The sequence below is a fragment of the Punctularia strigosozonata genome, assembly GCF_000264995.1.
Source record: "Punctularia strigosozonata HHB-11173 SS5 unplaced genomic scaffold PUNSTscaffold_1, whole genome shotgun sequence".
NCBI lineage: Eukaryota > Fungi > Basidiomycota > Agaricomycetes > Corticiales > Punctulariaceae > Punctularia > Punctularia strigosozonata.
The window spans coordinates 3,434,665-3,447,534 of NW_006767433.1; the positions used below are offsets into that span (position 1 = coordinate 3,434,665).

General features: G+C 55.2%; 3 protein-coding genes across 3 annotated transcripts; 2 read left to right on the forward strand and 1 right to left on the reverse strand.

Annotated features, from left to right (window-relative positions):
• Positions 1-118: 118 nt before the first annotated feature.
• Positions 119-8,033, forward strand: PUNSTDRAFT_129962 (uncharacterized protein; the record flags this gene model as incomplete). Its single annotated transcript, XM_007379178.1, has 27 exons — positions 119-322; positions 415-720; positions 768-875; positions 929-1,027; positions 1,081-1,174; positions 1,225-1,352; positions 1,403-1,936; positions 1,987-2,178; positions 2,382-3,428; positions 3,488-3,679; positions 3,737-3,839; positions 3,899-3,942; positions 3,971-4,306; positions 4,370-4,477; positions 4,533-4,661; positions 4,716-4,860; positions 4,918-5,123; positions 5,173-5,250; positions 5,302-5,406; positions 5,516-6,189; positions 6,247-6,751; positions 6,805-6,914; positions 6,966-7,165; positions 7,219-7,430; positions 7,488-7,724; positions 7,772-7,893; positions 7,943-8,033. The coding sequence occupies 27 exons, from the start codon at positions 119-121 to the stop codon at positions 8,031-8,033; spliced, it is 6,309 nt and encodes a 2,102-aa protein (XP_007379240.1).
• A 224-nt stretch (positions 8,034-8,257) lies between these two features.
• Positions 8,258-10,107, reverse strand: PUNSTDRAFT_140641 (kinase-like protein; the record flags this gene model as incomplete). The annotated part of the gene is made up of 5 exons (XM_007379179.1): positions 8,258-8,727; positions 8,788-9,100; positions 9,158-9,564; positions 9,620-9,787; positions 9,841-10,107. 5 exons carry the CDS (start codon positions 10,105-10,107, stop codon positions 8,368-8,370), a joined length of 1,515 nt encoding a protein of 504 aa, XP_007379241.1. The 3' UTR covers positions 8,258-8,367.
• A 273-nt stretch (positions 10,108-10,380) lies between these two features.
• On the forward strand, positions 10,381-12,864 carry PUNSTDRAFT_49145 (RNA-binding domain-containing protein). Its single transcript, XM_007379180.1, has 5 exons — positions 10,381-10,583; positions 10,633-10,741; positions 10,797-10,946; positions 10,998-11,064; positions 11,125-12,864. Exons 1-5 carry the CDS (start codon positions 10,399-10,401, stop codon positions 11,331-11,333), a joined length of 720 nt encoding a protein of 239 aa, XP_007379242.1. The 5' UTR covers positions 10,381-10,398; the 3' UTR covers positions 11,334-12,864.
• Positions 12,865-12,870: the final 6 nt, after the last annotated feature.

The following is a 12,870-nucleotide window of genomic DNA, read 5'->3' on the forward strand; positions in this document are numbered from 1 at the left end:
GTTTGCTACTTTCTTTGGCTGGCAAAAGTGTATGTTGCGACAATACACCCGCCGTTGTCTCTGTTCATCCCATCGACCGTTCAACTGGTCTTGGACGTCTGAGCGCCGCACTCACCAGATGGCCACGAAGGACTCTCTAGAAGCCCAGATCGCGGAAGCTTCGGCACGCTTCAGTGAGCTAAGAAAACAGAACGCGGAACCTGCATTGGTGGAAGAAGCTAAGACCAAGCTCGGACAATTGAAGCAGTCATTCGCGTTGCTTTATGGAGGGGGCAAAGGTGCGGATAAGAAGAAGGAGAGACTGCTACTGAAGACAGCCAAGGTGTGTCGATTGGTTATGCAAGCAACGCTAATGAACACCACACCTTTCAGGGAACACGCGATTGGGGACCAGCTGAAATGACTTGCAGACAGCACATAGAAAGGGTCGTTAAAGATTGCTTCACTGCCTACGGTGGCAGCTGCCTCGAAACGCCCGTTTTTGAGCGCAAAGACGTCCTCACGGGAAAATATGGGGAGGATTCAAAACTGATCTACGACCTGAAGGACCAGGGCGGAGAAGAACTTGCCCTCCGCTATGATCATACTGTGCCTCTTGCCCGCTATCTTGCTATGGGAGGCTCCGCCATCACTCAAGCCAAGCTCTGGCAGTTGAGCAAGGTCTATCGTAGGGACCAGCCCGTCATGTCCAAGGGCCGCATGAGGGAGTTCTCTCAGGCAGTATGTCAAACTTACTCTGAAAAGTTACACAGGCTAACAATGCGTAGGACTTCGATATCGCTGGCACTTGGGACCCCATGATTCCGGACGCCGAGATAATCAGCCTTGTCTGTACCATACTCACGAAGCTAGATGTTGGGGAGTACACTATAAAGGTGCGCAAACCAATTCTGGCCCGTATTTGCACACCGTTGAATTGCCCTGGAAGCTTAACCATCGTAAAATTCTCGATGGTATCTTCGAAGTTTGCGGCGTGCCCGCTGACAAGATCCGAACAATATCGTCTGCCGTCGACAAGCTGGACAAGGTCCTACATTGTCCATCCTTTCGCTGTCAGGCGGTATACTGATACATGTGCAGTCTCCTTGGTCCGAAGTCAAGAAAGAAATGACCGAGGAGAAGGGCCTTGACGCCGTTGTCGCGGATAAGATCGGAGAGTATGTGAAACACAAGGGTACACCACTCCTTGCAATCCCTGGAGCATTGCTGCTAACGTTTTTATAGGCGGACCAGGTCTCCTAGATCAACTCCTGGCAGATGAGACGCTCATGGCAAATGCCAACGCCAACCAAGGGTTATCGGAAATGGGAATCCTGTTTACGCTCCTACGAGCATATAATGTTGTCGACAGGGTACGTGCGCCTGGTCAAAGCTGATGATGAGAGCCCACCAATTCCTACAGATATCGTTTGATCTCTCGCTGGCAAGGGGCCTCGATTACTACACTGGCGTGATCTATGAAGCAACTGTTGCAGCATCCGCGCCCCCCGGGTTCAGCACTGCCAACGCGCTTTCCGCGACATCCAATTCCGCTAGCGCGACCGAGCCAGCAGTGTCTGACCCCGCAGCGCCCTCGGCGTCCAAACCGCCCGAGCGGAAAACCAAGAAGGGCAAGCCTGTGGATGGCGAGGAGGAAGAAATCGACGAATCACAAGTAGGCGTGGGCTCCATTGCAGCTGGTGGTCGATACGACAACCTTGTCGGAATGTTCAATGCTGCCGCATCAGGCGAGACCAAAAAGGGTAAGGCACCCGCGGGTCTGCCCTGTGTGGGTATTGCCATCGGGTTGGACCGCGTGTTTGCAGTCGTATGGCCGAGATGGGTGGAGAAGGGAATGAGACTTAAAGAGCTCATGGTATTTGTGATGGCGGCCGGAGACGGGCTCCTTGAGGAGAGGATCCGGTTGGTTTGCGAACTTCGTGAAGCGGGCATCAGCGTAAGAACACTGCCCATTTCCTTGTTTGCGTCACTGACCAAGTTTCGCAGGCGGATTATCTCGCGAAGACGAAGCCGAAACTTTCTGCACAATTCGCTGCCGGTGATCGAGATGAGGTGCCGTTCGCTGTCATACTGGGCGCCGATGAACTGAAGGAGGGCCTTGTCACGGTGAAGGAGCAACGCTGGGAGCTGGTGGACGGGAGGAAGGCCAAGATAGCCAACGAAGACAAGGGGACAAAGGTAAAAAGGTCAGATTTGATACAGTGGTTGCAGGGAACGGAAAACTATCAATTGTGGAAGTCTGGGAGGTGGATGTGACATCTCATGGCGTACATGCTGCATAATGTCGGTACATCATATGGAGGAAATGAAGCTCGGATGTCGGTGGCTATGTATTAGCACGCGTTTCTGCCGCGAGTCACGACCACGTGCGCCGCGTTTAGGAGCAGTTCGTTCATCACCCATACTCGCTGCGTCCATATACCGCGACGAGCAAAGCCATGCCACCTCGGCGATCTACTCGATCCAGGGCTTCTGTAGAGCCCGTGCCAGAGATCACCTCGAGTGCGACAAAACGCAAGCGTCCTTCGCAAGCGGAGCTCGATGTCTCCACCGAAGATCATGACACCGTAGATGGCAGCGAGGGTCATGCTAAATACGTGCCACGGTCCAGCAAGCCTCCTTCAAGACGGTCAGCTGCAACGAAGCCTCACAACACCAGCCGTTCGACGCGTTCCAGAGGAGGTCTACGGGAGATAGAGGAAGGCGACGAGGGGGTACCTGAGATGCGGCCGACGAAGAAGCGACGACCTTCTTCTGAAGCCGAGGCGGAGGACGTGGACGGGAGCGACCTTGAAGAGCCCAAGAAACGTGTATCTAAGGCTACGGCCAGGAAGAGCTCCACGGCAAACACCAAGCGCACTTCGACTACCAGCGATCAAGGCTTGGAAGAGGAAGCTATCGCTAATGGCGCCTCAACATCAACGACAAAATCTCGGACATCAAAGGGCAGAAAGCCGAGCACAGTCCATGAGCGAACCGGTAGAGTCGCTGACGGAGTGAAGGCGGAGCCTGATGTCCCCGAAGCCAACGGTCCGTCCGCACGAGGCCGAAAGGCTTCTTCCACGACAAACCGATCCGTCAAGAACCTCTTTCCCGCTGAAGGCAGTGTCATGGACGGAGATGGCTCTGCGGGATCCCCGAAAGTTGAAGACGACGAACGCGAGGTTGCAGCGCAGATTGCCCCGTCAGCGACTGAAGGTAAACCAGAAGAATGTCAACCTACGCCTGAAGACTCTCTACGGGTCGACGCCGAGGAAGAAGTGTCGCTTCTCGATCCCGAACCTCACAAACGTACCGCCCCTAACTCGCGGGCGGGTCCGGCTGTTGAAGAACCCAAAGAGCCACGATCCCGGTTGGTCATTCATAAGATGGCGCTGGTAAACTTCAAGAGTTACGCAGGAAGACAGGAGATTGGTCCGTTCCATAAGGTGCGGCAAACGAATTCATATGCTCTGTAGCCTGGCCGCTGTACTTACCATGTGGACAGTCATTCTCTGCCATTGTAGGGCCGAACGGTTCTGGGAAGTCAAACACGATAGATGCTTTGCTCTTCGTATTTGGCTATCGCGCATCTAAGATGCGCCAAGGCAAGCTTTCGGAGCTCATCCACAATTCAGCCCGGTACCCGGACCTCGACTTCTGCTCGGTAGAGGTCCACTTCCGCGAGATCATCGACCTCGTACGTCTTTCCGCGTCATAAGTTATGCAGAGCCGAATAGCCATATTGTTCAAATAGCCTGGCCCCGATGCATTCGAGGTTGTACCCAAGTCACAACTCGTAGTTGCTCGAACTGCCTACAAGGATAACAGCAGCACTTATACCATCAACGGGCGAAAGAGTAACTTCAAGGAAGTCACAACACTGCTGAAGGACCGCGGTATTGATCTGGATCACAAGCGGTTCCTCATCCTCCAGGCAAGCAATTCAGCTTGAAGATAGTGGTATGCTGTATAATCACCATTGACGCAGGGTGAAGTTGAGTCCATCGCCCTCATGAAGCCCAAAGCAACGAATGAACATGATGAAGGTCTCCTCGAATACCTCGAAGACATCATTGGGACATCCAAATACAAGGAGCCTATCGAGGAAGCCCTCCAGCAGATGGACCAGCTTTCGGAAGAACGTGTGGAGAAACTGAATCGTCTCCGGATTGTCGAACGCGAGAAGAACAAGTTGGACAAGGAGAAAAAGGAAGCAGAGGATTACCTACGGCTGCAGAACGAGCATGTGCGAGCTCTTTCGCGGCTATGGCAATACTATATCTGGCAATGCCTGCGCAATGACGAGCAATACGCACACAAGATCGTCTGTACCACGTCTTTTATTTGCATCAATTCGTATATGACTGATTCCACCTTGACCGTACAGTCCCGATTGGACAAGGACCTGAAGGATCTGCAAGAGCAGAACAAGGACGATATATCCCACGTCGAGATGCTAGAGAAGCATTACGAAGAGCGCCAGCAGGCGTACGAGGTGAAGCTACCCGACCATTTGGGAGAGCCTTGCTGACAGCCGCCTTCATCATCAGGAAGTCAGAACTTTGGCTGCTGCTGCTATGAAGGACCTGGCCGCGAACGAGAAGCAACAAGTCAGCCTCGAAGAGCGACGCAAGCATGCAAACAGCAAGGGCAAGAAGCTGAAGAAATCGCTTCAAGATGTACGTTACGATCAGACCGTGTTTACGCCGTTCTGATCGATTCGCGATTCTTAGGACGATCATGCGCGGAATGAGGCTTTACGTGCGATCGAGGACAACACTGCCAAGATCGAGAAGAACCAGATGAAGCTCGAGGAACTGCAGGACTCACTTGTGGCCGAAGAGAAGATCCTTGACCAAATTGCGGATAGCTTGAGAGGTGAACTAAGCACGTCCCCACACTTCTTGACGGACAGACTCAAGCCTTGAGATACAGATAAAACGCAGATCTTCCATGATCAGATCGAGAAGAAACAACGAGAACTTCAACCTTGGAACGAAAAGGCCAACAAGGCGAAAGCTGAACTCGAGGTAGCACAGAGCGAAAGGAACGAGCTCTCGAAAAAGGCAGAAGCGGCCCAATTCGCCATGGAATCGGCGCAAGAGGAACTAGATCAACTCAACGGGGATCAGGATACTAAGGTGCGTTGTTGGGCCATAATATACGTTCATTTTACCGAAAGAATACCAGACTTCAGGCTTGAATGAGCTTAAGGATCGGAAGACTAGCCTCCAGAGGGACGTCACAGGAGCCGAGAAGAGGCTACAGGTTGGTCACTACTCGGAAATATTACCGCACTGTGACTCACACGTGGCTCAGGATGCACGCCGACGGGTTCAGGATCTGCAAGCTAAGGCAGCCTCGTCTCGGCAGCGAACGGACGAAGCCAGAGCATCACAGACCGCCTCAACCTCCCAGAATAAAGTTCTTGATACGTTAACTCACCTCAGGAGAACCGGCCGTATGCCTGGTTTCCACGCAAGTCCTTCTATACGCGCGAGACGCAGGATGGAAACTAACGCCGAGCTCACAGGGTCGTCTTGGTAGCCTGGGCACAATCCCAGACAAGTACGATGTTGCAATTACCACGGCCTGTCCGAGTCTGAATAACCTCGTTGTGAACACCGTCGAGGAAGCGCAATCGTGCATCGAACACCTCCGCAGGCAGAATGCAGGACGAGCCTCGTTCATGATTCTCGAGAAGCTACACAACCGTGGCATGGACAAGATCTCTACCCCCGAGAATGTCCCTCGCTTATTCGACCTGATCACGCCCAAAGAACGTCAGTTTGCGCCAGCCTTCTATAAGGCGGTTGGCAATACCCTTGTCGCCGACGACCTCGAGCAGGCCAACCGCATCGCATTTGGTGCAAGGCGATGGAGGGTGGTCACTCTCAATGGCCAGCTGATCGATTCCTCCGGGACGATGGCTGGAGGCGGAACTCGAGTCAATAGGGGCGGTATGAGCTCCAAGCTCGCGGCGGATGCGGTGGACCCTGCCACCTTGAGACGTTATGAGCGCGAATCCGAAGAGGCGCACGAAGAATTTCTGGTCGCGCAGAACGAGCTGAGGCAGATCGAAGTCGAGGTCGAGGGACTCTCGAGGTCTGGACCTCAAATCGAAGTGGCCATGGAGAAGATTACGCTTGACATAGAGACGGGCAAAAGACGTATCGCGGAGGCCGAGAAGCGGCTGCGGGAGCTCAGGTTGGGGTCATCGCTCGATCCTTGATCCCACACTTAACAAAGGACTTTTTCTCACAGGTCGCAGAACAAGCCAAACGCTGAGGATGCACAGAGAATCGCGGCTCTCGACGAGAGCATCGCTGCTTCGGAGGAAGAACTGTCTGAGCTGAGGAACGGTTCGGCGGCAATTGAGAAGGCTATCAAGGATCTCGAGAAGAAAATCCTGGAAATCGGTGGCTCTAAACTGCTTGCGCAGAGATCCAAGGTTGACGGCATCCGACTCCACATAAACCTAGCCAACGACGAGATCACCAAGGCTGAAGTAGCTATTGATAGCGATCAACGGAAAGCCAAGAAGCTTGAAGGAACGATCGCAACCAATAAAGCCAATCTGGAAGACGTTGAGGCCGAACTAGATGAACTAACCGAACAACTTGGCGAAGTCACGGATTACGTCGAGAAGCTCCGTTCGAAGGTCCAAGACGCCCAGGCCGCAGCGGAAAATTCAAAGGATGACCTAGACAGTTTGAAGGCCGAGCTGGACGAGAAGATGGAGGACATACAGGCATTCCGGCAGAAGGAGGTTCGTACACATTGGTGGTCTCATGCTGATCCAGCGACTAACGTATTGTTTAGCAAAAAATGAAGCAGACCTTGGATGACACTCGCAAAGAATCCCTCAAGAACGAGGAGGCTCTGGAGCATTGGAACAATGAACATGACAAGCTCAAACTGGAGGAGATCGAGTTCGTGTCATTATTATCCTCATGCCTGAATCATCTGACATTGCAACGAAGTGAGGAAGACCCAGAAGAGGAACCTGAACAGCCTCGTCAACAGGAAGCTCTAGCGGACAGCGTGAAACCTGACCCAGACGCAGCACCCGTCAAGAAAGCTCATGATGGCACGCCTGCCAACGAGCTTTGCATTTATGAGGCAGAAGAGCTTGCCAAGTTCAAGAAGGATGTCCTGCTTGTCGACGAACAGCTCCTCGACGGTGAGCCCGACCGTTTGTAGATCCAGTGTTCGTTATCTGAACGCAAACCTTAGAGAAACTGAAGAATGCCAAGCCTAATCTCAGCGTGCTGAAAGAATACAAGAAGCGAGAGGAGGAGTTCCTGAAGCGCGCCACGGACCTCGAGGAGACTACCAAGCTACGAGATGCGAAGAAAGCAGAGTATGACAGTCTGCGTAAACAACGGTTGGACGAGTTCATGGCTGGTTTCAGTCTGATCTCCCTTAAGCTCAAGGAGATGTATCAGGTGGGTGTCAACTGGTCCAATAAAGAATGCTTGCTGTTGAACGCGAACGTGCTCCAGATGATTACTCTCGGTGGAAACGCGGAGCTTGAACTCGTCGACAGTATGGATCCATTCTCGGAGGGCATTATATTCAGTGTCATGCCGCCCAAGAAGAGCTGGAAGAACATATCTAACTTGTCCGGTGGCGAAAAGGCGCGTCACAGTTCCACGCTGACGGCTGGCTGGCTTGCTGATCCAGAGGGTTTAGACGCTGAGTTCTTTGGCGCTGGTATTCGCCCTCCATGTTTTCAAGGTGTGTTACGTGATTTCCGATCTGTCATTCAGAAATCAAGTTTCGTTAGCCCACCCCGCTGTACTTCATGGACGAGATTGACGCAGCCCTGGATTTCCGGAACGTATCCATCGTTGCAAATTATATCAAGGACCGCACGAAGAATGCTCAATTTATCATCATTTCTCTGAGGTACGAACGAGCTGCGTGTGATCACGGCCACAATTGACATTCTCCCTAGGAATGACATGTTCGAGTTGAGCCATAGGCTCATCGGGATTTATAAGACGGCCAATACGACCAAGAGTAAGCGCTCCGCTCGCCTCTCGTGAGCATTGCTTTAACAAAGCGAGCCAGGTATTTCGATCAACAACCATGCGTTAAACAACATTCCGATCAATAGGTTGCCGACGGCTAGTACTGCCAGTTGAGTACGTCCAGTTTCCACCACATGTGTCAGGTTGTTTGTAGGTCACATCGTGTATTGTATGTAGCATCGGTCATATCTATATGCTGTACAAAGCGCGTTTCCATTCTGTATTCCATTAGGTCCGACGTTCAATGCCATAGTCGCGGCACGCGATTTCAACACAACTGCCACACCCAAGTGGACGGGTCTTTACACGTAGTCAGGGCAGATCTAAGAGGTAGTGCGGTCCCGGGCCATCACTCGTCTGCGAGCTGAAGTAGGCCAGCTAAGAGCTGGTCTAACGTCTCTCCTTCATACATGTATGTTGCGGTACTACCACCCGGATGATCTCCACCTGGTAGTAGGAACGATGGGGGAGCGATGAACCACGGATGCTTCAACGCATCGGCGGACTTCAGCCTCCTGGACTCCGGGTAAACGAGGAGGCGATGCAGGAGATCAAGGACGGCGGGTTGCGGCTCTCTCTCGATGAAGTGGGATGTTGTCTCGAATGAACTAGCCTCGTCTGGTGCTATGTGGGGCAAGAGTGAACCTAGTTCTACTGCCTCAGCTGACTGGAACAATAGCTTGTTCGCGTCGGGGAGATCGTCAAAGGTCTGGTTAAGAGCGAGAGAATCAGCTGATGGTCTCATCTTGCGTGTAACGGATGAGTTCACCGGCCAGTTCGCCTTGGTGGGCGTGCCCCGCACTTTGAAGATGCTCCATGCCAGGCCGATTTCGCCTCGATCAGCATCAAACAAAGTATCTCGAGACCATACCATATCCGGCCCGGGGGGCTGAGGCACAACGAATGGCAGATGTCTCGTCTCACTCTGGTCGTCGAGACAGTCATCCTCCACATCTGATCCCTCGCCCGAGAGCCGTAAGCTGGTGAAGAAGCTCGCAAACATGGCCCCCAAGGACCACATGTCGACCGCGAAAGCATCATAGGAACTTGGACCGAACAGAAGTTCAGGAGGCTTGTAAGGGCTGGATTCATACTATGAGTGGCTGGTTGCTAGCAGGGAAAACGGAGCAACGTCCTACCCTGTCGCGACTTGGAAGTACATTCCGTGCTTTTCCGGCCAGAGTTCTCGGAGCCCAAAGCTAGGCTTATTCTCCGTATGCTGCCATGCGACGCCAAAGTCGATGAGTTTAACGCAGCCCTCTGTCGTCAATAGCAAGTTGCTTGGCTTGATATCGCGATGTGCTATCTTGCGACCATCGTCATGCAGGAACGCCAGCGCTGAGAGAACTTGCCAAATGACGGACTTGGTGAGTACCGTGAAACGCGTTGCGTACGAGTCGGACCGGATCCATGTTCCGTTCTGGTATTCATACGGAGAGAATCTAGGGCTGCGCAGCAAGCAGTCTAAGGTGGACGGCACGTAAGGCATCCAGAAGGAGAACTCGACTTGTTCGCTGTCGGCGCAGCTGCCCAGGACCGAGATGACCTGCCGTCGGATGTAACCATCTCAACGTGATGCGCGGGACAACATGCAGACGGACATTCGGGTGGGATATGCTGCTCAGTATCCTGTACTCCTTGATGATGTCGTGCGGCGCCCTGGAGAACTCACGGCGCGAGGGCGCGGATTTGACTGCGACGACGGCACCGTCCAGCGTGGCGCGTGAGACGACGGATACGGGGCCCTCGTGGACGAGTTCGCAGACGACCTTGCGGAACGGAAATGAATTGTCATCTCAGCACGGACGAAACGGGGACGGACGAGGGTCGGGGGAGGCATGATGGCGGGATGGCGGGCGTTTGTTTGGGCGCTGTTTGTGGCGGCGCTCAAAAGCGAGCGCTCGGCGCGGCGCAGCGCGTACCCCAGCTTTTCGACTCTCACCACGACCGACAGCAACATGGACGACGGTACGTTCAGCATCCGCCCCGACGCCGGCCGTCCTTGCTCTTTCTTCCGTCCCGACCCCGACCACGGCCAGCCGTCCGACCCGTGCTCCTCTTCGCCCGGCGCGCTCGCCACTTTTTGCATCGCGCGCGCCCGGTTCCTTCCAACGGCTGACGGCCGCCCTCCCCTCGTACGACGTTCGACATATGTCTTTCCCCGGCAGTAGCGCTCGTCGCGCGCGGCGCACTTTCTTCCGCCGCGCTCGTCTCACCCTGGCGTGTTGGGCGCGTCGTCGGCCCTCCCGCTGCGTGTACACGTAGCGCACGGCTTTGCGCTCCACTTCGTCCACTCGTCCTCCGCCCATACGACCCAACCCTGACATAACACCTTGCTCCCCTTGCCCGGCGTCAAAAACCAGCCTGGCAAGCTGCAGACATGGCTCCCTCTAACAATGGCCAAAGCGGGATCAGCATTCCCGCTGGCGACATTGGCGTCGGCAACGGCCATGCCGCTCATTCCGCGGATGAGCAGTGGACCAACGGCTCTGGTGAGCCTCGCGATGTGCCCCCTCCGAGGCGCTCCAGCAGGAGCAGGAGCCCAGGAGCCAGAGACGATCGAGGGTATGCGGTCTTGATATCGATATCTGCCCCTCGCTCATCAATTCTATAGCCGTGTCGGCGCGGAGTCCACAAACCCAGGCAACAACCTGCATGTCTCCGGTTTGAGCTACAAGGTTGATACCCGCGACCTCGAGGCTGCATTCGCCAAAGTTGGCCGAGTACGTGCTTGCCCTATGTGCGCTGGATTTCGTCCGAGTCTCAACCCCTGTTCAGGTCCAGAAAGCTTCGGTGATGTACGATCCGCACACTCGGGAATCCCGAGGTTTCGGCTTCGTGACGATGGAGACTGCGGAGGAGGCCGATGCAGCTATAGCTGCGCTCGGCTCCACGGAGCTCATGGGCAAAATCATCACTGTCGAAAAGGTGGGGTACATGCCGCGGAATATGATATCTTCGCTGACGCGAAAGCGGTAGGCACGCCGCGCTCGCGCACGCACGCCAACTCCTGGTCGTTACCACGGCCCTCCCAAGCGCAACGAAAGTACGAGACCCATTCTATGCGTGATGTGGTATCGTGTTCTGACGCCGCCAGATGATGCAGACGAAAAGCCCTACGATCCTCGCCCGTACGACAGTCGTTACTCGCGTGACTTCGACGACCGACGTGGAGCACCTCGTGGCCGCTATGACGAGTATCGTGGCGGCGGCGGTGGACGTTACGACGATTACCCTCCTCGACGCGACTACGACCGAGGTAGCTACAATCGTGACTACGACCGCGGCGCCAGGTATGATGACCGGCGCTATTGATCTCGTCGCGGGCCATGGAGCGATTGTCTCGTCAATCGAAATCATGCGTAGTGCCATCTGCTCGCTTTGTTATCATGTATTTAGTAACCCTTCAGTAATGAATGTCGTTGCGTTGTCGCATTGCATTATCGTCCTGCCTTGGAAACGCTACCTATGCCCAATTCGGTGATCAGCCCGTCGCGGCCCATCTTGCGCATCTCTTCCACCACCTCTCCGACCTTTTCCACCTCTATCCATCTTCTGTCCGCTTCGTCCATGATTCTGCTCCCTCCCGGAGCCGATTCAACGAAGCGTACTCTCAGCGCAAGCCATTGCATCGCCTTGACTTTCTGCACGAACTCTTCCACGTCCTCGCGGGCGCCCTCGCAGTAGATCACGCCCGGGTAGCCGACTTTGGCGAAACCTGACAGCCGGAGCGAAGCGCTCCATTGCTGCATGTTTCGCCTCTTCGTGGGCGAAACGAGGTGGTGGGAGGTAAGGAGGGCATGCCAGGGCGCTGGCTGCTCGTTTTCTGGGGCAGAGGTCGACGCGGGGCCAGCCTCAGTCCCTCGTAGGCCGACCGGACCGGGATCGAACGCCTCGTGCAGCCGCGGCAGAAGATGCACGATCAGGAGCTCATAGAGCGGGTATCTGCAGGGGGAAAAAAGGAAAAAGGCAGGCAGGTCTGCGGTTACGGCGGGGGAACGGCCGACGCACGCACGAAGGGCTCTCGTCACCTGCGGCTGTAGCGTGCTGCTCCGCTCTCAGCTCGCTGATCAGCCGCTGCCAGTGCGCCTGGTCGTCCCGGTGCAGGTCGCCCTTGACGGAGATGAGCGCGTTCGCCAAGTGAGGGGCGCCTTCGACTTCGACGCGCACGTCCGTGGAGGCCTGGCCGAGCTTGATTTGGAAGTGCACGGAGGACGGCGGCGGCGGCGGGTCGTCGTCCTCAGCTGCCCCTGCTAGCGATCGCGACGCCCACCATGCAGCCTGGCGCTCGGGCAGGAGCCAGGAGAAAATCTCATCGGGGAGCAGCGAGCTCTGTATGAACTGCAGCTCTTGGAGGAGGTCGTTAACGTTCTCGTTGCCCGAAGCGGATGCGTTCTCCGCAGCCATCGCATGTGGGCCCCTCGTATCAGCGAGCGCCAGAGGCTACGGGGGTCGGCAGGACGTGTTCGGTGGGAGCAACGCACGCGCGCAAGCGATATCGCGAGTGCACGAGGATGAGGAAGGTGGCGTTTCGCGGAGGCGGCTCGTTATGGCACCTCCGGCCCTGAGCACGGGTACCTGCATGCCTGCCTCACCCGCCACCGCCATATCTCACCGCCGCTCGCTGCCTTCACGGGCACGAACGTGTCATCTGAGCTGGGACGGCCGTCCATCGAACCTCCCGACCACCCAATGGGCGGAACCACGCACTCGACAGAAGGCGATCGTATTTCCCTCACGAGTAAAGCAGCCTGCCGCCGCACACGTTTGCTGTACAATACAACACACAGAACCGTCGCGGCCCTACAGAAAGTTTGCTACTCCAGATTACCTGAACGATGCGTATGGTATC